This window comes from Cryptomeria japonica, chromosome 5 (assembly GCF_030272615.1).
Source record: "Cryptomeria japonica chromosome 5, Sugi_1.0, whole genome shotgun sequence".
Classification (NCBI taxonomy): domain Eukaryota; kingdom Viridiplantae; phylum Streptophyta; class Pinopsida; order Cupressales; family Cupressaceae; genus Cryptomeria; species Cryptomeria japonica.
Window position 1 is genome coordinate 828688845 of NC_081409.1, and position 26390 is coordinate 828715234.

Below are 26390 nucleotides of genomic sequence, written 5' to 3' on the forward strand. Positions count from 1 at the left end.
TGTCTTTTTTATCATTGTCGTAGGGACATTATTTTAGGACTTTGCCTTCAACTCTTGGAGACCTTTCCAACGAGTTAAATGGCTCACAATTTTGAGTCCTAAGTAGAAAGTTATGTCTAGTTAAAGTTAGGACGAAATTTCATATAGTTTTTTTGAAAATTTCAGAGTTTTGGATTTTATTATGTAATAAACAAATATGACTATTGAGTTTCAATTATCAAGGGGTTTTGGTGACCCTTGGAATCTCATGAGATGTTATATGATGGATTTTCAAATTGAATGGATTACTTTTTGGTTTGCTTAAATTCAATGTTTACCTTGTTCATGTAAACAAACCCACAATATCGCAGGTTCTCACTGAAATGTTGTCATCTGAATCCATAATTTGGATCAATGGTATCAAAGTAAGTTTGCTCCTATATGTCATAACACATGCGATCAACATATCAAAGATTAGGGTTGGAAACAAGAAATCCTTTAGACTACCTTCCTTTGAGATGCACACGATCGTAGATGGCTAAGTTGCAGATCGATGATAATATTAAAGCGTTGGTTGTCGATGCATTAACAAAACAACATGAAGAAATGATGAATTATTTCAAGAAAATGTAGGAAAGTCGTGGGTCACAAGCAAACCCATCATTCACGGGGTATTCACCATTCAAGGTGCAAGTGAATTTTGATATACTCACGTTTCAAGGAAAGATTGATAAAAAAATGTTGTTGATGATTGGGTTTCAAAACTTGAAAGGTATTTCTCTGTCAACCAGTTTTGAGATGAAGAGAAAATAACTTTTGCTCTTCTCAAAGCTAAAAAATCAAGTGAAAGATTCATGGGAAGCAAAGCTAGCATCCAAGGCAGAAGAAACTGGAAGTATTTTTATTTTTGATCAAAAACCCACATGGGGAGAATTCATGGAGCACATAAAAGAAGAATATTTTCGTGTAGATACATATGAACAAAAATATATGTGGTGGCAATTGCTTCGATAGAAAAAGGACCAAACTGTTCAGAAATATACTAATATGTTTCATTCTTTAGTAGAAAATCTTGGCATCAAATATTGTGAGAAGCACCAACTTTTGGCATATCAAAGTGGGCTCCATAGGTATATCTAAATGGAAATGGAACTCCTAAACATAGAGAATTTACCTAGTGCATATAAATTTTCTACAAAAATTGAGGAGAAATTGAAACAGAAAGGAAGGAGGGATAACTTTGCAAACAATAAATGGAAGGGTGAAGGTGGCAAAACTGCATGGAAACAAACCTCCAAGGAATATTCTCCCAATTCACCACTGAAAAAGGCATGGGGTATGAAGAAGGCAAAAGAGAACGGTATGTGGTGTGAATTCCATAAAAGTCTCTCTCATAACACAAAAGACTGTAGAACCATTAAAAAGTTTAATGATGGAGATGCATGAGGACAATGCAGAACCTAAGGTGGCAAAATCTTGCATAGAAGAAGGTCATGAATAGGTCATTGAGGCTAATCCATATGAAAAAGTAGCTACTACAAATATATTACCTTAGGAGGATGAGGAAAGATTGTTCCACTCATAGATGTGGGTTGGAGGAAAATCCCTGCACTTTATTATTGATAGTGGAAATCAAAAGAACTTAATATCAGTGGAGACTATGAAGAGATTGAATCTGAAAACAACACACCCGTAACCCTATTCAATGGGATGGGTAAGTCAAGGGAGAGATATTCAAGTGCTCCAACAGTGTCACCTTTCATACTCTATAAAGCCTTTCAAAGATGAGGTAATATGTAATGGATATCATCTAGATGTTTGTGATGTTCTACTGGGACAGCCATATATGTACTAGTGCTATGGTGTTTATGAGTCCAGACCTCGCACCATGACAATCAGATTAGGTGAGCAGAAATACCGAATACCAGAGGTAATCCCTACATACTTTACATCTTTGATAAGTGTTAAGAAATGTAGGAGGTTGGTTGCTAGAATGGAACATTCATATTATTGATGATTCTTTATGAAGAAGAAAGGAAATCAGTATATAATTCTTATGCCGTCAAAAACACCACAACACTATAGAAAAGATCAATGGATCAAATTTTGATAAAATATGAGAATCTGTTTAAGTTACCAATTGGGGTACCTACACACTACCAAGTGAGACACACTATTGATTTATTACCAGGAACTCCATTGCCTAATGAACCAGTCTACCATAGATCAATATTAGAAAATAATGAAATTAAGAGGCAAATACAAGAATTGATTGAGAAGGGACATATTCGTCGAAGTGCATCACCCTGTGGCAGTCCCATTGTTTTGGAAAAGAAAAAGGATGGAACTTGGAGACTTTGTACTGACTATAGGGCCTTGAAAAACAATTCAATCAAAAATAGGTATCCACTTCCCCAGATAGATAACCTTTTGGACCAACTTAGAGGGGCCCAATTATTCACAAAAATTGATTTGAAATCAAGATACCATCAAGTACCTATTGACTCAGTTGATGTGTGGAAGACAAATTTTAAATATAAAAGGGATTTTGAATGGCTAGTGATGCCTTTCGGTCTAACAAATGCCCCAGCAAAATTCATGAGAATGATGAATCATGTACTCAGACTGTTCACTGATTCCTTTGTGGGGGTATATCTGGATGACATACTCATCTTCAGCAAAACTTTGGAGGAACATTTGCAACATGTGGACAATATTCTCTCAATTTTACAAGATCATGGGCTTTATGCAAAGAAAGAAAAATTCTCCTTTGGTATGCAGAGTATTAGATACTTAGGGTATATTATTGATAGTGAAGGTGTCCATGTTGATCGTGAGAAGATACAAGTGATTAAGGATTGGCCATCTTCTAGAAATCTCATAGAGTAACAAAGTTTCCTCAAGTTGGCAAACTATTATCGTAGATTTGTGTTGGGGTTTTCCCATTTGTTTTGGCCTTTAAATCAGTCATTGTGGGGGGAACACATGCAAAGTTCAAATGGATAGGTGCTCAACAAGAAGCATTCGAGGAGTTCAAATGATGGTTATGTTCTGCACCAGTTTTATCTCTTCCTGACCTACAACAGTCATTTGAAATACAAACTAACGCATTAGAATATGCCCTAGGAGTAGTCCTCATGCAACATGGTCACCTAGTTGCATATCATAGTGAGAATTTTTCTGATATTGTGCATCAGTATGCCACTTACGACAAGGAACTGTATGCTATTGTTCAAGCCTGTAAGGAATGGAAATAATTATTTTGGGTAAGGAGATTGTCATCCACATAGACCACAAACCTCTTCAATTTTTGCAAACACAAGGGAAGTTGTAGAATGATCGACATCAACGATGGTTAGCCTATCTTCAACAATTTCATCTCAATATTCGCCACCAGAAGGGAAGCACTAACAAAGTAGCATACTATTTGAGTAGGCCTCCGATTGTAGCTATAATTATGGTATTGGACTCATGTGGTCATCAAACTGAAGCCTCAGATTGCTTGTATGAGAATTATGTTGATTTTGGAGATGTTTATAATCAATTAGTGAAGAGAAATCAAGTGAATCTTCTATTTTTAGGATTGAATACTTTGTCACCTTGGCCATATCCGTTTGCCCAATGTAGAACGCCAAAAAGCTAAAATGGGAAGCTCACTATAGTAAGGTTGCTGGTCATTTTGGCATAGGTAAGACTACTTCTATACTTCAGATGTATTTTTATTGGCCAAAGTTGAGAAATGATGTCATTTCATATATTCAAGCTTGTATTGCATGTGATATTGCTAAGCCTACCAATCGTAAACTTGGACTATATTCGCCACTTCCTGTTCCTAAAAAAACCTTGGCATTAAGTTTCTATGGACTTTATGTTTGGTCTTCCTACCACCAAAAGAGGCCACGATTGTGTGTATGTTGTGGTAGATAGGTTCGAGCAAAAATGGTAGTAATAGTGGCTTGTAGAAAGATAATTTCTATAGAGGACACTGTGAAGCTTTTCTTTGAACACATTTGGGTTCATTTTGGTCTACCGAATACCATTGTTTCAGATAGGGACAACATGTTTCTTAGTAAGTTTTGGTCTAGACATTATGGGAGAATATGGACACAAAATTAACAAAGTCTATTGCTTTCCTTCCTTAAATAGATGGACAAATAGAGGTAATGAATCAGATGATCATTCACATCCTAAGCATGTATCACCCAAAACATCCCCGCACATGGGATGAAAGTCTTCCATATGTTTAACATAGCTACAACATGGCAATTCACAGTTCAACTAGTCATAGCCCATTTGAGGTTTGTCTTGGTTATCAACCACTTGCACCCATGGATGTTGCCATACCACTTATTCAACCTGATCTAGTTCCACGTGTTGGTAAGGAGGAAGATAAGGCAACACAATTCATTGATAGAATTCATCATCTACAACAACAAGTTCATGAAATCTTGGAGCATACCAATAAGAAATATAAGGAGAGACATGATGAGCATCGTACTCCTTATAATTTTTAAGTCGGGGACAAGATGTGGCTGCATATCCAGAAGGAAAAATTGAAAGGTGTCAATAGGAGGCTTCCTCCTTTGGGTTATGGGACATACACAATCATCAAGCAAGTTGGTGATAATGCCTTTGAGCTTAATTTACCCCCATTTCCAGGTCTTCATCTAGTCTTCAATGTGGAACTCCTGAAGCCATATTTTCCCCCACTATTAGATGTTGCAGATGTGGTAGAAACAATTTCCACTATAGAATTGAATCCAAATGCTGCTTCTCCATTCCAATGTGATCAGATTGTAGACACCATGATGAAAGCACTCAAACAACAACAAATTTATCTATACAAAGTGGTTCGAGCAAGGCACAATTCTCAACAAGGAAAGTGGTTTAGCCGGGAGCAACTTCAACTCCGTTTTCCACATCTCATTCAGAGTGTTGATGCAATGGGGCCCATTGCTTTTCAAGGGGCAAGTATTGATCAAAAACAAATTTGAAATATTGAAAAAATATTTTCATATTTTTTCTAGGTTTTTCTACATGTTAGTAATTGGGTATTTTGATGCCCTTCGGGGCATTTTCAGCGCTTGAAACTTTGGCCTATCCTTTAAGGACTTCGCCTTCAACTCTTGGAGACGTTTCCAATGAGGTAAACCGCTCCCAATTTTGAGCCCTGAGTAGAAAGTTATGTCTAGTTAAAATTACAACAAAATTTCATATAATTTTTTTTTTTAATTTTGTAGTTTTGGATTTTATTATGTAATTAACAAATATGACTCTTGACTTTCAATTCTCAAGGGGTTTTGGTGACCCTTGGAATCTCATGAACTGTTATATGTTGGATTTTCGAATTGAATGGATTACTTTTTGATTTTCTTCAATTTTGTGTTTACCTTGTTTGTGTAAACAAATCCACAATACCACAGGATCTCACTCAGATGTTGTCATCCGAATCCATAATTCGAATCAAAGACACAGGTCAATAAATGGTTCGATGTGAAACCGGCTAGAAGTTAGAGGGGAAACGAATTGGACAAGGCATCGTGGCTTGGAACGATAAAGAAGGTAGAGAATTTTGGGGACTAATATGTGAAACGGCAGGTTTTTTAAATAAACAGATTGCAACCGAGAGGACTGTAGTGACTGCACAGGTTATAAAGATAAGGACTGTAACCAAGAGAATAGAGCAAGCCAATAAGTCAGGGGATCGACTAAGTAGGCTTGGTGTGGAGTGCTATAGAGGGGGAAATTTGCCCAATAGGCTGCATAGTGTGTGGTGACATCGAGGAAAACAATCGGCCAAGAGAGGGGTGTGAGGTTACATAGCTGAAGGTATAACGGTTAACAAAGAAATGAGATGCGATAGCAGAAGGGCTGTGCAGAGAGGCATCGAGAAGTAGTATAGGTCCAAAAGAGTTGGATTTGTATGTAGAGACTCGGTAATTGTTGTATTGATGAAAATAAATGAATGTTAGGCAGAGCGAGAGGCCGTTGTGAGGCCATAAATGTTATCATTAAGCTGCAGATTTGAGATGAATAAAAGAGACTCCATTTATGTTATAGTTGCAGAAATGGATATATGTTTATTCAAGTTTTGAATGAATTAAATTATAATTTGTCAAATTCGCAAAAGGGAAATGTGTTTTGTTTCTGTATATTTGACTTTTAAAGTTGCAGGCTAGAGTTTGTCTTGCATCACTCTCACAACCATTCAAAATGAAATCAATGTATTATATATTTTTGGTTATCACTTCTTCGTTAGTTTTCAATCCATCCATGAAGAGTCTCGTGAACACCAGTTTCCTTCGTCAAACTCATTGAAGCTCCTTCATCTTGGTTAAACGATTCCCCGTTTCCAGCACCTTGAAAATTAATTTGATAGTAGAAGGACATAAAATGCAAGCCATATTAAGAATTGAATGAAGAGGTATCTAGAGTTCGCTTGAGAAAATGTAGTGTTAGTTTATTGGTTAACGAATAATGATCATGAACTAAGAAAAGCATCTTATCTATCATGAATTAAGAAAATATGAAGATTCTATGAGAAAAATGTTAGTGTCGACTCTTAATTTTTTTTTAAAGACTTCATATGCCAACTGATTTTTTTTCTTGTGGTGAGCTCATTATATTTGATATAGGATAGTTACAAGGTTTCCATGTTGCGAATGCATTCTCCATGGATTTTGAATAGCAAACCATGGTATTTAATGTTATTTATAAACTAAAGGAGCATTCACTATAGTGTTAAGTTGTACAACAATTATGGAGAGTGATAAGTATAACCTATAGGAAAATTAAATAGCAATTATTTGGTTTAAAAGTATGTACTAATGCTTTCTTAAGATTCTTTAGATCACTCCAAGTCAAAACCTATCTAGATAATCTCCTTAATCTCTTAAGCATACTAATCATTCTCTCTATCGTAAAGGTTCTTTTGAAATATATTCTTTTTTATTAATAGTAGATGATATTTAACAAGAATCTAATATAAGGAGGAAACCATATAAGATATGATATTATTCTATATAAATGAGTAAAAAATAATGTTATCCACATTAAAAAGTTTGAATAAAAAATTAGAATAACACAACCTAGTCCATAGGTCTAAAGATCATATCAACAAGAAATTTAGGCCTTTATAAGATAGTACTAAACTATACTAACAATAAAAATGTACAATATGAAAGACCTCTACCAAAAGCCTCTTCAGTATAGAAAATAAAGAATAAAAAATGGAAAGTTAGTATTAATTTCACCACTATCTATGCTCCCTAGCACAAATTAATATTGAATTGAACATCTCCAGGTTGTGTCCCAAATTTTGTAGAACCTCTGAGGCACTCTAATTGATTTCTAAAACCATGTTGGTTTAGAACATATTTCTAGAAAATAAAACTATTTTATAATAAATATCATGAAATCAATATAATTCTTTATTTAGCCTAATAAAACATGTGCTTAATAATTTAAAAACATGGGAGGTTATAGGAGTATAGAAGAGATAGTGAAAGTTAGTTCAAGATCTCAAACATCTGGAAACATTAGGTCTAGGGAAACCTCCAACCATTTCGTATGCTTTTGGTTGGATTTTTGGGAGAAAGGCCTATAGGACCTTCTAATTGCATTTCTACCCCTTTCTATCTATTTGGACACCCCCTTGACTAGGTGCCCTCCAATCATGTCTAGCACTTTTAGCTCCAGGTTGTAGCTACAAGTTCCTTTGTGTATCTCATTTCCATATCTATTTTATTGTGTTGGTTCTCTATTTTGTGATTTATTTTATTTATCAAAGTCATAATTTTCCTATTATTTAACCTAGTTCATTCACAGACACTTCACAATCTCAAATCCATTGCAATAAAGGAACATAAATCCTAGTGTTTGGCTATCTGATTAGGAATATAGTTGAGCCTAATTATGCTTCCAATTCTATGCAATGGAGATTTGAGTTCTTAGTTTGTACTCATAGGCCTACGAGATCTCATTTTCTTACATATAAAATATCTATATATTAAGAGCAAAAAGAGAAATAAGAGTCTTTATTTATTTCCTTTGACTATATTATATTCCTTGATATGATACTTTTCATTATTGTTTTTTGACATGTTTTGAGTGCGGATCTCTCATAACAATAGATCACATATATAAAGAACTGACATATATATCCGTAGCTATATCAATTTTAATAGTTCTTAAACAAAAATTTCTTTCATGTTGCCTGTTTAATTATAATTTGATATAGATTTTCATGATCATATACATTGAAATCAAAGTGGGAGAAAAATGTAAATTTGAAGATTTTATACCGTAAACTTTTCTCCTTTGCTTTCATCTCACATTGACTTGTTTATGCCTCATAGAATGACAAAAATAAGTGAAGTGATTTCTACTAAATGTTGGAACATAACTAGAACCATTCCTATTCCTACATGCATGCACTCCTAGTGACTGATTTCAATCATGTATTTATTTCCCTTGATTTTAGCTTATATCTATAATTTGTATAAATAATAATCATGAATTACATGGTTAAAATTTTGTGAGAATAAACTTTTAATTTCTAACTAGTTGTTATTTGTTGCCCATAAGTAGAAAACATCTTATTTGTATCTTTAGAGTTGTAGTTTAAGGACTAACCTTACTTCACTTTATACACCTAAACACATAGTAGAGATCTTGAGTTAACACCTTGCACAATTATTGGAGCATAAATAAATCATTCATTGCTATATTATTTGTTTGCATCATAATATTGTGCATCCCTTGCAAGATCATTTGCTATATTCAATCATTTTCAAAAGTAATTGATTTGCTATCTTTAATAATTTTAACTAAGGGGGAATACTTATATTATTAATTATAGATTTTCATCCACAACCAAGCTTTTTAATGTGGAAATAAGTGTACAAATGTAATACAAACTTATGGTGAGTAATATATATAATTAAAGAGATTATATCCACCTAAATACATTATATTTTTAATTGTGAAGGCATACAAAAAATCTTACAATTATGTAGATAATAGGTTTATATTTTTTTTAATAAAAATTAATTTTAAAACAAAACAATTTACATCTTAAACATTCATTGTTACTTATTTATCATGTTCTCTAACTAAATAACTTTATTTTATTTATTAATTTTGAATATTTTATTAAATGTTTTAGTCTCTAAGATCATTTGTCTAAATTAAAATCGTGGGGTTACTAAAACATGCCAATTTTGTTCGAGTACATGGATCAAGCAGGATCGTATTTCGTTTAGAAATCTCTGGGAATCTGGAATTCAAAAATGGAGACATTAAGGAGGAGGAAGACCATTTGTTCTGGCATTCAGACAAACTAGCGAGGATCGGAGACAAACAATGGAGACGCCGACATTTTATCCAGACGGCTTGAACACGTTGAAGACGTGAAAACCGACGAGCTTGAGATGATATCAGGACGAAGGCGCTGGTTGTACACAGCGACGGGCAAATCAAGAGGAACAAATGGCAATTCAACTTCCCCTTTCAATATCTTTGTAACCTCTCTCATTTTGGGCCTTGACGCTGGGTCAGGGTGAGAACACAGCAATCCCACCATCAACACCCTCTCCATTTCCTTCTCGTTAAACTTTCCGCCCAGTTTCTCATCCGCAGCACATAAAATCTCTCCGCGTCCCTATAAATCCCAAACCCATTCTACCACTCAATAATTATTTTCTTTTAGAGAGCGGTCGACGGGCCGCCTTCCGCAGGCAATTTCCAGAGCCACAGCCCCAAACCTGAACACGTCCGCCTCTGGACTGGCCTTCCCTGTCATTACACACTCAGGAGCTAAATACCCAAGAGTGCCCGCCACCACAGTTGTATGAGAAGCTGCATGATTACGCTCCACCAGTCTTGCCAGACCAAAATCCCCCAGCTTGGCATTAAAATTCGAATCCAACATTACGTTACTTGCCTTTACGTCTCGGTGGACAACAAGTTGGTCCCATTCCTCATGGAGATAAACAATTGCAGAGGCTACGTCACAGGCAATACTATACCTTCGGCCCCAATCCAGAAAACCCTTCGGTTCCCCATGATAGATATAATTATCCAGACTACCATTAGGCAGGTATTCGTAAACCAGGAGCAAATCGCCCTTTCGATGGCACCATCCTAAAAGCTGCACAAGATTACGGTGTCTCAGCCTACTGATTATAGTAACCTCGGAAATATACTCTTTTCTTCCTTGACTCGATCCTTGGGATACTTTCTTCACAGCCACCGCTTCGTTTGTGCCAGGCAGGATGCCCCTGTACACACCACCGAAGCCTCCTTGCCCAAGCTTTCCACTATCGCTGAAATTCCGCGTCGCAGTACAGAGCTCCGTATAAGAGAACTTTCGCGGGCCCTGAGAAAACCATATGTCCAGCTCCACATCGCTCTCCTCACTTGCGTTACCACCAGATTTGGTTTTTCTGAAATACCGCCGCCAGCCGATGAATATGAAACAGCAGATGACAAGAGCGCTGCAGATGACTACTATCAAAATGACACGGAGATAAATCTTGCTTTTGTTTCTGTTTCTGGGATTTGCAAAAGAAGAGTTATTTTCATTAGGAGCGCTGGTTGGAGGTAGAACAGCTGATAATTCCCAGGAATATTGACAAGAGAAATCCCAAGCGTTCACAGTGTGTGTCTATGAGGAAGTTCCTGTTGAAGCGGAGAGGCCAACCTTGATGTTTACTGGAAGATAGTCGCGCAGATCTATATCATAAAATAAGATTGGCGATGGAGGTTTATAAATACTTGTTCCATTAGGGTTACAGAAGAGAAACAATTGCAGCCTCATAGCCCCGCCATCATAATCCACCCACGCGTCCCATTGATTTCCATTCTTGAGATTTGCATCACAAAGATTGGAATTTGCAGCCATGTTCCTCAGCGAAACGTTTTTCTTTGAATAAACACTACTGACGTCGACACCCACATGATTTTCATCAGGATCCCAAAGATTCTGATAAGTGTCAAATTCCACAGCAACTATCTGATAGGATGATCCAGTAGAAGTTTTGTCGTTAACCAAGCCGAGACCTCCTCCCGCAACGTTCAAGGGCTGTTCCAAGTCGAAAGGCGCCAAGAAGAAAGAGAGTCCGTCCCAAGAAATGCTTTGATTACCATTGCCCTTGCCGATAACGAATTGAAAATGACTAGAGAAGTTGGCCAGAGATCGAGAGGAGCTGTCCCAAAGCGGAACCGATTTATTGTGAGCCACCCAACCTAAGCTACTCTGTAGGTTCCCTGTTGCTTCATTCCTGGTCAGTTGTATGACCTTGTCTCCTTGAAAGTAGGCATCATTTTCGATTATCTGGGAGGGAATGCGAAGCTAAGGTTTCCTGCATGTGATATTAAAAGAAGAGAAGCAGCAACACAGGAGAAGAAGAGGAGGGAAGAACGAGCATGACAGAGCTCGACCATTCTCTGGATTGCGGCACTAGTACATTTGGGCCTAATTTCCGACAGCTAATTGTTGGATTTGCGACGACCAAATGTCGGACTTCCGACAAAATTTACCATTGAAAACTCGTCGTCGGGCTACCCAACGATGCCATTTGCGTCGGTCGTTCGACGATGTAATGAACTCATATGACAGCGGCTATATTTGCACCCCTCACCACAAATATCGTCAGATTTCCATCGGAAATCCGATGGATGTTATGATTGCTCCTCGACGACCGTCCGACATGGAAGTGACGTCGGATATACAGCATCCTTGTCGGGCGTTTCATTAGTTGTTGTCGGAAATCCAACAGCGAGAGATGATGTGGGTCAAACGGCTTTGCCGTCGGTGAATGAAAGCATTGAACAAGTTCTATTTTAAAAAATTGCATTAAACATTTATTATTTATTTGATTCAGCATTATTTGCAAAAAATGATTATCAATGATGTTTCCTATCTCCAAGAATTGTCTAGGATCTTTCCGTCGAATAATATGTAACATCGAATGACTAAATCTTTTCTTTACAAATGTTTATTTTATTTAATTATTTAATGAGCGTGAATTAAAATTTATATCTGTACGGAAGCAAAACATATAAGCTTTAGAGTCATGTGCAAGCAAATTTCCTAAAAGAAAGCAAGCGGGCATTACCTTGAATGACATGGAAACAAGCTCATCAGTTGCCTAGAAGAGAGCAATTGGAGAAAAGCAGAGGAAAGTGTTAAAGGGTGATAAATAGATAGAGAGTATGCAATACAAACAAACAATGTCTGGAGTGTCTGATGTGATGTCTCTAATTTACGTCCGGAGGGACTAACTGGTTTTGGAGTTCCCGTGAAACCTATTGGGCTACGCTTTGGAGGAAATCAATGTGTTCATGCAAGGAGCACATTTTTTCTATTATGAGAATGATGCTTTTGCACCGAAGGATATTTGGAAGTCAATATCCAAAAATTTCTATAGTGTGGAACCAGAGTTGGCGGAATCGAAGTAATTGTCAGCTTTCAGAAGACCAAGAGGTTATGTACACAATCTCCTAATAGAAGGGCGATTTCAAGCATTACCTCTCCCCCTCATGACTATTTCGGAAGCACTTCCTCAAACAGAGGACCATTGGCCTCCATGGGATCAAAGAAAAAAATTGAAGCATAGACTCTAGACGATGTGGTGGTGTCCTTCGTGAAAAACTCTACACTGTAATTGAAATTCACAAGGGAAACTGCAAGATAGTGAAGAGAAATACAATCTTGAAAAGTGGGAAGAATGGATCTTGGTTTGGGTGGGGCCAAGTCAGGTGGCTCCTCTAGAGGTTGACGAGATAGAAATCATGTTAGGATTTGAAAAAGATCACACTCGTGGAAATTCGTGTGCGAGTGATCGATTGCAGTGTTTGGGTAATGCATTCCAAATAGATACAGTTGCATTCCAAATGGGTAGTGTCTTGATTGAAGACTCTTATCCTGATGGCATGCAACTGTATCTATTTGGAATGCATTACCCAAACACCGCAATCGATCACTCGCACACGAAGTTCCATGAGTGTGATCTTTTTCAAATCCTAATATGATTTCTATCTCATCAACCTCTCGAGGAGCCACCTGACTTGGCCCCACCCAAACCAAGATCCATTCTTCCCACTTTTCAAGATTGTATTTCTCTTCACTATCTTGCAATTTCCCTTGTGAATTTTCAATTATAGTGCAGAGTTCTTCACGAATGACACCACCACATCATCTAGAGTCTATGCTTCAATTTTTTTCTTTGATCCCATGGAGGCCAATAGTCCTTTGTCTGAGGAAGTGCTTCCTGAATAGTCATGGGGGGCAGAGGTAATGCTTGAAATTGCCCTTCTATTGGGAGATTGTGTACATAACCTCTTGATCTTCTGAAAGCTGAAAATTACTTCGAGTTCGCCAACTCTGGTTCCACACTATAGAAATTTTTGGATATTGACTTCCAAATATCCTTTGGCGCAAAAGCATCATTCTCATAATAGAAAAAAGGTGTTCCTTGCATGAATGCATTGATTTCCTCCAAGCGTGGCTCAATAGGTTTCGCAGGAACTCCAAAACCAGTTAGTCCCTCTGGACATAAATTAGAGATGTCACATCAGACACTCCAGATATTTTTTGTTTGTATTGCATACTCTCTATCTATTTATCACCCTTAAACACTTTCCTCTGCCATTCTCCAATTGCTCTCTTCTAGGCAACTGATGAGCTTGTTTCCATGTCATTCAAGATAATGCCTACTTGCTTTCTTTTAGGAAATTTGCTTGCACATGACTCTTCATCTTGTATGTTCTACTTCCGTACAGATATAAATTTTAATTCACACTCGGATAATAATTAAATAAAATAAGCATTTGTAAAGAAAAGATTTAGTCATTCGATGTTACATATTATCTGATGGAAAGATCCTAGATAATTCTTGGAGAAAGGAAACATCATTGATAATCATTTTTTGCAAATAACACTTAATCAAATAAATTTAAAATGTTTCATGTAATTTTTAAAAGTAGAACTCGTTCAATGCTTTCATGCATCGACAGCAAAGCCGTCTGACCCACACCATTATCCATAATAGAACAAATCAATATAATAGGCTATTATAAACAATATATACAAAAATGTGAAAGAACATTAAATTACCATTACAAACCCATAAACCATTAAATAGTGAAAATAGATATAAATTTGTAAATGTCTCCCTATAAACACCACAACCATAACCAAAACAAAAAAAATTCTTACCCACAAAAACTAAGTAGCTGGTGAGTTGCAAGTCTACAACATCTCTCAGATGATCAAACCATTTCTTAATTTTTTTCTTCTGATTAGTCAATGGATTTAGTTGCATGAACAAGTTTTCTATTTGAAGTCTTTTGTTTCCCTATATTTGAGACTTAAAAAAATTGTTGTGAGTAGGAAATTGATTTAGAAGTTACGTGTGAAGAATTTGGCAAAGTAAATGATAACAATCAAACTCAAATTTTATCTATCTTGAAAGCCTTTTATCCTAATGGCATTAAATTAAAGTCATTTCTCTATTTTTTGGTGATCTTTGGAGCAAAGGTTGCTTTCCATCGACCTGGGATACATTTAACTTGTGTTGTATCTACAGAAATATGTATCCTAGGACGATGCAAGGTAACCTGTGCTCCACCAATACCAGATAGAAGAGAAAGTACTTTAATTTAAAGCCATCAGGATAAAATGCTTTCAAGACATATATTAGGTATAAAAGGAAGCCTACCCTGTCATTTGAAAGGGTTTACCTACAATTCAAGTGATCTCTTAATTTATAAAATCAATTCAATTCCAAGTGAACAGGCAATCAAGCATTCATCAAGAACTGAAGGAGAAATCAAGTTAATAAAGATATTTAATAGAGGAGATATTAAATAAAGATATCATCTTTTAAATTAAGAAATGGGTAGGAGAGTAAGAATACAAACCTTCCATATTGCACACTTCAAGGTATATTAAAATTAGTTTAAACTATATTCATTTAGGGACCTTTCATAAAATATTCTCAACTTACACATCATAAAAGGATCTTAAAATATTCATTGTTTATAATGATAAGAATTTGGTTGTTCCATACAGCTTCCTTTACTATTTAATAAATATCATCGACCAAAATATTGTGCAGCAGTAGTATGGAGTGCATTTCATCTATTTTATGCCTAAATATTTCATCATACCACTTTCTTTTCAAAGGTGACTGATCGATTGCGGTGTTTGGGTAATGCATTCCAAATAGATCCAGTTGCATACCATTTATCTATCTTGATTAAAGACTTTCATCCTGATGGCATTAAAATTAAAGTTCTTTCTCTATTTTCTGGTGATCTCTGGAGCAGAGGTTGCTTTGCATCGACCTGGGATACAGTTAACTTGTGTTGTATCTACGGAAATATGTATCCTAGGATGATGCAATGCAACCTCTGCTCCACCAATACCAAATAGAAGAGAAAGTACTTTAATTTGAAGCCATCAGGATAAGATGCTTTCAAGACATATATTAGGTATAAAAGGAAGCCTACCCTGTCATTTGAAGGGGTCTACCTACAATTCAAGTGATCTCTTAATTATAAAATCAATTCAATTCCAAGTGAACATGCAATCAAGCATTGAAGGAGAATTCAAGTTGGTGCAGGTGCATTTGGAAGACCAAAGGACTCAATGAAGTCATTAAAGACTTTTGAAGCTCTTAGGAGTGAAGAGCCAATCAAATATGATGTCTTAAGGGGCAGTCTTAAACAACACACACTAAGCTTTGACTGCTTAGGTGTGTTGTGGGCCCATTCCTTCCCTTGATGTCCCTTCCCATCCATTTCCATTAAAAAGACAATCACCATTAGCATTTGCATTCAAACAGTGTTCCCGTGTTTGACTATGTAGAACAAAGCAAATGGCATAAGAAACTATGTTTTGGATTGAATTTAGGTAAGCAAAGAGGTAATGGAAGAATAAAAGAGGTACACAAAGGAAGAAGAGTGAAATAGGTGGTTTTGGATGGAGGTTACAAGTATATATGATAATTCATCTAGATAATTTGTTGTCTATAAAGAGGCAAATAAGCTATCACAACTTCAACATGAATGAATGCCTCATCTACAGAAGCAAAAGGTACCTCTAATGGTTTCAAAATTTGTCAAAATAGTTATGATATACCAAATAATCAAGTGGAATATCCTTTAGGTAACTAATATTATCTTCAAACTATTTATTTTGATTTTCATCATAAATGGACCTAAATGCCCCACCTTTAGGAGATAATTTACTACATTTAAAATTCTATCATAAATAAATTAATTATACATGCTATGTGAATGTTTACTATCACAAATTGATTTTAATTCATTTATCTACATGAATACACTCTTTATTTATTAGTTCTAGGAATGGAGCACTCACATGGGCAAACAAAATGCTAGGTTTGAGAAAAAAAAGTTAAGAGATTGGATATATTTTTTTATATTTTCCAAATGGCTTGAGTATAATGATAATATAATTTTTAAAATAGGTTTATATCACTTTCCGTTGACTTGGTCATGGAAGATCATCTAAACCCCGAATGCACCTTCATCTTTAAAAACATGTAGTTTAAGGTCAATCATTCATATCTATCTTATCAAACATTAGAGGAGTGAGCTTCTAAAATTAAGAAGTACCAAGATGCGTGGTCTACTAAACATTTTGTAGTCCTAAATCACTCAAAACCATAACCAAGGTTTTTGCATTGCATATCTATCATTTATTTCAATTTATTATTAAACTAGAGAGAAAATAGGATTCATTAAAATCCATAATTCCCTTAAAAATATTATTCATATCTAAGAAGGCATGGAGTGGGATGAGTATTCATAGAAATAACCCTTTATCCTTCCCATGTGCATTTCCCTTGGTTTTAGTCCCATTTTTTCTTTTTTTTTTTCAAAACAAAATTTATAGATGCCTCTACTTGTCTCACCATTCATTAATTGTTTGGGATTTTCATTCCATTCACCAAGGTTGGCATCTATTCTACGACTCTATGTCATGGCCAAGCTAAATGATATGACTAGTTTCTCTCCAATCCAGTCACCTAGTAGCATGTGAAATCTATCTCTTCCTAATTATTATTCTCTCCATCTTGTTAATGACCATTTCATTAATGAATCCTTCCTCATAATTTTGGACAAGTGAAACAATGTTAGCTCAAGGAATCTTTTCAATCCTCTTTCAAGATTCTTTCCCAAGTAATAATCTTGCATATTGGAAAATAAGTTATGCTTCTATTTTTCCAAGCTAATCTTCCTTATAATGTTTAGATTTACTCTAAAGTTTTCATTGTGACTCATGTTTACTACTCTTCCTATTAGTCTCATTCTAATATCTCCTACAAAAATAAGGAATGATTACATTTATATTTTATTTGTGTCTCCTAAATATCCACAAAATTTGGAACAATAATACAATTTTTTAATATTATTTAATTGTAAAAGAAAGGATTAAAATGGAACTAAACACTCTAAATAAAGTAATTAGGGTTAAAGGGATAAACTAGGATCAATTCATGAAGGCAAGATCTGTTATCTCAAAATTAATAGATTCCAAGAAAAGAAATATTAAATATAGAGATAAAATTCTTGAAAAATTTAGCTAGCTAAAAGTGAAAGAATGTTGTCAAGCTCTCATTTTTGCACAGACTGGAAGAATGGTGGCAAAGGTTGTAGAGGGTAAAGGCTGCTGGCCGTTGTAGGGTCCGACTTTATACCCACTGATCATATTTCGTTGGAATTTTGTAAATCCATTTCAACAAACATTGTTTGTGCATATCCTACAATCATAGCATTTCATTAGACCACATTTCTTTGAGGCATCTGACCAAACAGTTCATTTCTTAATTATAAAATCAATTCAATTCCAAGTGAACAGGAAATCAAGCATTCATCAAGAATTGAAGGATAAATCACTATTGAACTTACCCCTGTCTCATATAACCCTATGTTGGTTAGGCCCCACAATAATTAGAAGATCCTAATTACTACTGTCCTAAACCTTGCATTGATCATCACAATTTCATAGTGAGTTGAGTTAATTAGTCCATTAGCGAGATTGGGAAAGAGTTTGGTATTGAGTTAGGTGTTGGTGGAAGGTTTAAGGAGGTACACTATCATCATAATTAATGTTAGAGAGTGTTATATGAAGAAGAATGGCCACGAAAGGAGTGACTGTCCTAGCTAAGTGCTTGAGATTGTCACAAAAGAGTGAGTGTTGCAGTAGTGAATCTTCCTTTGACCTTTGTGTGTTTGGGAGGGTAAAGACCCATGGTGGTATATGTTGAGTGGTTGGGAGGGTAAAGACCCGCATATCAACTATCTACTTTGACATCCTAGGATGGTGTCCACCTACTCTAAAACCTTGTGGGCACTCTCTGTCTGATACTAACATATACATAACATGTGCCTCTCATATAACCCTATGTTGGCTAGGCCCCACCATAATTAGAAGATCCTAATTACTAAAAACACTAGATTCTCCCCTAAAAGGTTGTTGAGTCATAGAAGGCCTAGCTTGATAGCCCTATAGTCTCGCATACCTAAAATGAGAGACTTTTCCATAGCTGGTTACAAACCTATCTCATGCCTCTTGTGTCCTCCCATGTACCTCCTTTTCCATAAGAGACTTTGCCATAGCAACCCTAAAGTCATTTGGATTGGCCATGTGTAGGAAAACTGAAATTTTGGGCTTTCCACCCCATAATGAAATAATTGACAAGTAACTTGTCTTGAATGTAATATACAAACTACAAGAACTCCAAAAACTAAATCTCATGTTGAGCCACTATGAAACCTTATTATGTAAATTGTGAAACTCATCTATGCATCTCTGTCAAAAACATTTTGAAATAGAACACACTTTGAAGCACTCCAAAATGTTATCTGGAGAGGGCTTCCAATGTGAGTTGGTGCATTTTATCCTCCTAGTACCACAAGGTGGAATCAAGTCCTCTCAAAAATTGCATTGAAAATTATGCCTTTAAGTTGCTCAGATATAGATGCAACCCAAAGCATAAGTCCAAGCTAAGTAACCAAGACTTAACCTCAACCACATTTGTGGATCTAAAAAATTTAGAGGATTGGAGATGAAGCAACTCTCGAATATGATCCTTTGGCTCATGATATGTCCTTGCTATAGTCTATACCTCTTGTATTTATGCATGATGAGGCTAGGTAATGTGTATTCATCAATATTCTATCTCTTCTATGTGTATTTCCCAAATTCAATATGAACTCCTAATAAGCTCCCAAGAAGCAACTATATGCTCCTCTACTACAAGTGGATCCTCATGGCTTGTAAGATTTGAGGTCCATACTCGGGTTACTCATCTTGGTGAAAACTCTCAAAGTGATATGACCCTTCCTTTCATTTCCTACACCCTATTTTCTAGCCCACACCTCATAACCTTTACCTCACTTCCTATCATTATTACCTTCCATCTACCTTTCATATCCCCTATCTTAACCTCCTCCACTTTCCTACATCCTATCCTAAACCTTAACCTCATACACACTTACTTTTACTTCACCTACCTAACCCCATTCCATCCTTCACATCCTTAATTTATCTCCCCCCATTCACTTTCCTACCTTCTAAACCCCTAACATATCCTAACTTACTCTTTCACCATTACATCCTTCATCACTTACCTCCCTATCTTACCTCCCTATCTTATCATCTTTCACCATTTTATACCACCTTCCTAATGGTATACTTATGCTCCCTTCCAAAACACCAACAAAAAATAGCACTCGATCACTACACAGTGCTCTGACGGTTCTGCAACAGGGATATCACCTCAATTGTACATATTCACCTCAATTTGAGTAGTAGTAGATATCAGAGCATAGAGCAGTGAAGGACAACTATAGTAGTAGTTGCCCACAAGATCACGAGATGGATCTATCACCGAGGTTGCTTTCTTTGTTGCCTCTGCCAGATGAAGGGAAGTAGTGAGGAACAAATAACACCTCTCCTTGTAGGGGTTTCCCATTCTAGGTGGAGGCTCAACTTCACTGCTTCAAATTCCAGGATAACCTTCATTCAATGTGCGGTGTCTCCCAAAAAACCACTGTTATATATGAAAATTATATCCATGTCCAGCATTCTCGAAGATGAAATGTACGTTGGTTTCTCTACAACTACGGGAGTCATTTATGAAGAGAATTGCATCCTAGCATGGAGCTTTACTACAAATGGAACCGCCTAGTCCCTGAATACATCTAATCTTCCATCCTTTATGCACAAGAAATCCAAGAGCTCAAACACCAGACTTATAGCTGGCATAAACACAACTTGCGTCGTCCTCATTCTCCTCATAGTGGTAGGAGCATCGCTTGGCCGGTTGAAGAGAAACCAGTACAGAGATATCATCGAAGAATGGGAAGAGGAGTATTGGCCTCACAGGTTTAAGTATAAAGAACTACATATTGCAACCAAGGGCTTCAGAGACGAATAACTTTTGGGATCCGGAGGCTTTAGCCAAGTCTACAGAGGAGTTCTTCCCACAAACAGAATCCAAGTAGCAGTGAAATGTATTTCGAGAGAAACAGATGATGGGGTTAAGGAATTCATAGCAGAGATCTCTAGACTTGGTCGCCTTCAACATCGAAATCTTCTGCAAGTCAGAGGGTTGGTCGCTTCTACAGTCATGTCTGCGAAAACAATGATAAATGGAGAGAGGGGTTATGTCGGGGCCCCTACTATTGTATGCCCCTACTATTCTATGGTGGAATAAGATCTATTCCATCTGATTTTTTTCTGGTCGGAGGATCGATCCACAGTTGTTCGCTCCATCCCGGGGAAGAGGGATTGAAGCCAGTCCAAAGGATGGAGGTAGTTCACCCCCAGTTGAGTAAGTTAGGTTCTGGACAACTCAGTTGAAGGGAGGGAGGCTCTTAGGGAACCCTAACAAAACACAAAAACAAAAACATAACAAAATTCCTAACAAAAATCCTAACAAAACACAAAAACAAAAACATAACAAATTCCTAACAAAAATCCTAACAAGACACAAAAACAAATAAAAAACATAACAAAATTCCTACCATAATGAAGTTGCAGGAAAGTTTCCCGTCGCCTGGTATCCCGGTATAGCTGCTCCTCCAGCACCACTTCATTCCACAGCTGGTTCCTTGTAGAGGCAGGAGGAAGAGGCGGGAGGAAGTAATGGCAGAGGTCGACGGACGAAGACGTGGGATTTATGAAATGACTTGGTCTTTTCTTTTTTTTTTGAAGTAATGCACGTGATCGTTGGATTTTCAACGAACGCGGACACTTTTTCTAAAAAAACCAAAATGTCATTGCCAATTCCTTCTCCGTCAAAACCAAATTTTGCATTGTCGTTCGAATTTTGACGAAATCGAACATTTTAAAAAAAAAAAATCAAATTTGATCACAATATACATTCTTTGTTGGAAACCTCCGTCGAAATTTTAGGCAAAATGTATCGACAGAATTTTAGGCAAAATGTATTAGTGCGGGGTGTTAGATGGCACACGGAGCTGGTTAATGTCTTAGTTCAAAGGCCTATTTTTTGATGCCACGAATTTTATGTCATTAATTGAATCGCGAGGGCAAAGATCCGGCAGATTCCATAGACACATACAAGAAAAAGAGATCTTGTCTTTATCATTACAGCTGGAATTATTGACCCACTTGGAAGGTGATCAACAAATTTAAGAATCTTGGGATGCCATGAATTGTATCTCATATATCTATTTGATCGGGCAGACCCGGCAGATTACATAGACACGTACGAGCAAAAGAGGTCTTACCTTTATTATTAGTGATGGAATCATTGATCCGCTTGGTTGGTGATCAACAAATTTAAGAATCTTGGGATGCCGTGAATCGTTTATATACATTGAATCGGTCGGGCAGATCTGGGTTTTTCATATTTTGTCTCAAATATTGTAATGAAGTCATTATACAACTTCGAAGCAGCGACATTGATTTGGATAAATGAATAAAGATAATGACTAGGGTTAGTAATACGTTTACGTCTGACAACTGCAAATATATTAACCCAGAGAATAAAATAGCGCTCAGGATCTATTGCGTATTGCAAGGTGACTGACATAGAACTTTAAAATAAAAATATTTAAAAAGTCATTTACCCAAATACAATTCCTAAACAAATATAACCAATCGTATTAACTTTTTATATTTATATAAATTATTTATTTTATGATGTAATAAGTTATTTCCGTTCTTGTGTTAGATATTTGGGGTTTGATCTATTTGTTTTGTGAATATGTATATTTTATCTCCTTATTAAATGAAATGCTAAAGCATTAATTTATCAAAAAATGTATTATTAATATTTTAATTATATTATTTAGAAACATTCAACGTGCTGATTATTAAATTAATGAAATAAGTGAGATAAGAATCTTTATTTTGAGTTTATTTACAATTTAAATAAAAAAATTAGTACATATTTTAAGTACATAATCCTATCAATAGTGTAAAATTTTTTGAAATCATTTTTATTTAATACTTGTATCTATTATTTTATTTTATGTCACATGTTAATTTATGAGTTATAAACCTATTTTTTTATATTTCAAGTATAGATGAGTTTATTAGAGGATTGGAAACTTTTTAACAACAAGATCTAAAAAACTTAGCTAAAATCCTAAACAAAACCTACAAAGGAGGACTAAAGGTTCACCATCTATTTTCTTAGATTGCATGTCCTAAGAAAAAGGCCTTCATTAAATCCAAATTAATTATAGATAATATTATTAATGTATGGGAAATCCTAGACTAAGCTCAAATTTCTTAGCAGAAAGCCCTTTTTCTTGAAAATTTGATTTTGCCAAAGCCTATGATTGCATTGAATGGCCCTTCATTATTTCCATGCTCGAAGCTTTGGGATTTTGGTTTGCATTCATTCAAATGATTAGTATGTTTTTTTAGATGTCACTTCTTGCATCATAATCAACGGTCATGAGTTACATGACTTTAGCTTCTTCCAAACTATTAAAAAAGGGTGTCTCCTTGTTCCTTATTTGTATTTTCTTTCTAGAAAAGGTTTTGGGTATTTTTTGGCTTGCTCTATTTATCATAAAGTAGTCTATGGTATTTCCTTGCTTGATTCGTCGAATGAATTGGTCAAAAATTATTTCATCAATGAATCTTTTCTCTCTCATTAACAAGGAGAAAAATATCAAGGAGGTGCATAAGTGTTTGAATCACTTTTTCCTTTCCTTTGGTTTGAACATTTAGTGGAAAAAGAGCCAGTGTTATGAGTAGTCCACTCTCCCTACACCACCTTTTCTTCTTAGCTTTGGCTAGAAGTAGAATGATCATGTGGAATTTTATTAGATTCTTGGGAATTCCATTTACTATTTTGGCTTTATTAGTGGGCCTTTGGAATGTAGTTCTTGCCACAATAGAAAAAAATTTCTTATTGGATTACTAATCCTTTTTGCATGGTAGGTAACTTTCAAGTCTGTTCGAAACTTCTTGTGGCTACCCATGTATATTACTCTTCTTGTTGGATTCATTTGAGATGTTTTTACTTGAAGCTTGATAAGTTACTTAGAGATTTCCTTTAGTGTTCCTCTTATGAGCACAAGGGTTTTCATTGATTTTCCTAGAAAATTATTTGCCTCCTTCAAGAGTCTAGTAGGTTAGTATTGCTTTCTACACAGTACCAAAGATTGGCTCTTTGTGTCAAATAGGTCAATCAATTTTTTTCTAAGAATGAATCTTGGAAGAATATTTTGCAACATTGCATTTCTTCTTCAATCTTTTTTATCAATCTACCTACAAGGGAATTGGGTATCAAACCCTTCTTCCCATGAATGAAGATATTCTTATCGAGGGCACTTTTGTTGCCAAAATCATCTAGCATGCTTGGGATATTATTAAGCCATGACTTTGATGGGTTGGCTCTAGCATTAGCATGAACTTTCCATCAACTAGCATAATATTTGGTAATCTCCTCTTTTGTAGAATAAAGGTCTCCTTTTAGCTCGTCTACCATGGGTTAAAGTTTTAAAATTCCATTTAAAAGGCATCCAAAGCCTTTGGGATTTGTTTTCTAGAACTTCCCTAAGTATCATGTAATAAGATGAGTTCAAGGCTCAATTTCATTTTTCTTTTCTAGATCAAGAGATATATGACACTATTATGGAGACCACTCTTCTTGAAATGTTGCACAAGATTGAGATTTGTTCAAACAAATCTTGGTAGAAAGATTGGTTGTGGAGTTCTAATACAACTTTTTGCAATCAAAAGTCACATCTTGGGTACCATTATCTTTCTTGTAACCATCCTATGGTGCCCAATTTGAACTAGTGACAACATTAGCAGTCACCAATATCTATCTAGCAATTTAAGTTTGTTAATATTTGGCTGGCTATTGTTGATCTTAAGCTCACCCACTTACCTAGTGTATTTTTTTCCAAGGCTTTCCTAGGGGTTCATGAATCCACCATATGGTTATTTTGGACCATCGTTGCCCATTCTATGGGAAAGTGTAATCTCCCAAATATCATGTTTTGGTTCTATCAAATAGCTCAATAGCTTTGGAATAAGATTCATGATTTCTTTCACATTTTAAGACCAAAACATTTCTCCTAGCATATGGTTCTTTTGGGGATTGGCCTTGCATTCCCCACAAGTATAATCAGATTCGCATTCTTTTTTCAATATGGAAAGAATGAAATTCTAATATTTTCACTCACTATACTATAGATCACAATGTTCCACTTTATTCTAAAGCTATTTCTTGAACATTGGGGTAATGCCCCCTACACTATTGCGAAGTCCCTTTGACTTTCCCCTCTAGTCCTAGTCATTCACTTTTTTGCACTTAGTATAAAGGGAGAAGCCACTCAACTCGCCACTCATCATCTTCTTAATCCCAAGCTCCTTTGTACCTCCTAGTCATAGAAGTTTTTCATTACCTACCCGATGACACTTCGCTTCTTCTCCCCATTATGGTGCCCCTTCTAGTGGCTTTCTTGGGGGTAGGGCCATAAGCTGGAGATACTTTTGGATTGTCTACTCTTGATTCTTCTTTGTGGTTACTTTGCCTAGACTTGATAGTTTCTCTTGTTCAAACTAAAGATGTAGATATAAAAAGGACAAAAAAAGAGGATTGATATACTCTTAATGTTACTTCAAATTCCATTGATGCATGGTGAAAGTTGAGTGTATAGTACCCTCCTTCCCCTTCAGCTGCTACTCTCATCGCTTAGCATCTTTATTTTATGTTGCTCTATTTTATTCGATGTTGTGCTCTGTATGACTCTAAGGTGTAATCTTTTATCCACCCAACCTTTTTTATGAATATGTATATCTCTATTTCTAATTAGTAAAATGTTTTTGATAATGATAAACAGGTTTTACAGGGACCTAAAACCCAAAATTTTACAGACCAAGGCCAACAACCTAAAAGACATTAATCATAAGAGAAACAGGGGATAAACCCCCCAAAGACTCAACACCAAAAAATAAAATGAAAAGTCTCAAAAAAAGACAGGAAAAGGCCCTCAAGTGAGTGAGTGCACTAATTCAGTAATCTTCTGAATAATCTTCTTGTAGATTTTCTCCAAATCCTCCATGATGAATTTGGAGGTACCCTGGTCTAGGCTCCGACTCTTGGTCCTAGTATAGGGACCCAAACTAGTCTTCCCTCCAGCAGCACTCTAGCCACCCTCCAAAGAATTCTTTTTATTTTTTCCCCCAAGGGAGGATCACTGGCTATGGGTCTCATTCTATAGTCATCCATCATGGCATTGATTTTCTCCAAACCTTCAGAAGTATTAGTCATCGCCTCCCTACTAATTTCCATGAGATTATTTAGGCTGTCTTTGATGTTAGTCACATACTCTTCCAGCTTATCAATTCTACGCTCGTGGAAGATCTTCATAGTTTCAACATCCTGAGATATCTTTTGAATCATTCTCATGTTCTTCTCAGTTTTTCTAGGCCTAGTGGACTCTGTGAAAGTTTGAATAATTCCCTTAATCCAATCTTTTAGGGTTCCAATTTCCTTATCCACCCACTTCCAGTAGTTCTCTTGGCCCCTAGTGACCTCAAAAATCAGGTCTTCTAGCACCTTCTCCCCCTTTTTATCACCTTCATTCTCCTTATTCACCGTTCCCTCTTTCTTGTTATCCACATTGATGGGGATGTCCAACCTAATCTCGTGGTCCTTGTCTTAGGACCCACTTGACTTGGGTCAGTTTTGTTTTCTTCCTGATGGGGGTCTCTTGGTCTTGCATTTTCCTACTACTGGATTTAAATTTGCTTGCCGCCCATCTTGGAGGATTGGTTTTTCTGCGACTGTTAGTTCCCGGGGTTACCATAGCCTCCCCTTCTTTCTTTGGTCTATGCTGAGGGTCCTTTGAATCCTTGATATCACACCAATCCA

General features: G+C 36.1%; 1 protein-coding gene across 1 annotated transcript in view; it reads right to left on the minus strand.

The window, feature by feature from the left end:
- Nucleotides 1-9319: 9319 nt before the first annotated feature.
- LOC131075460 (L-type lectin-domain containing receptor kinase IX.1-like) overlaps nucleotides 9320-26390 on the minus strand; it is a 17099-nt gene continuing 28 nt past the window's right edge. Inside the window, exons 1-4 of the mRNA XM_058012306.2 lie at nucleotides 26272-26390; nucleotides 10756-11314; nucleotides 9701-10590; nucleotides 9320-9640 (exon numbers count right to left, since the gene is read on the minus strand). The exon at nucleotides 26272-26390 is cut by the window's right edge and continues 28 nt beyond it. Coding sequence (XP_057868289.2) covers nucleotides 9320-9640; nucleotides 9701-10590; nucleotides 10756-11314; nucleotides 26272-26390 — 1889 coding nt within the window. The remainder of the gene's footprint in view (nucleotides 9641-9700; nucleotides 10591-10755; nucleotides 11315-26271) is intronic.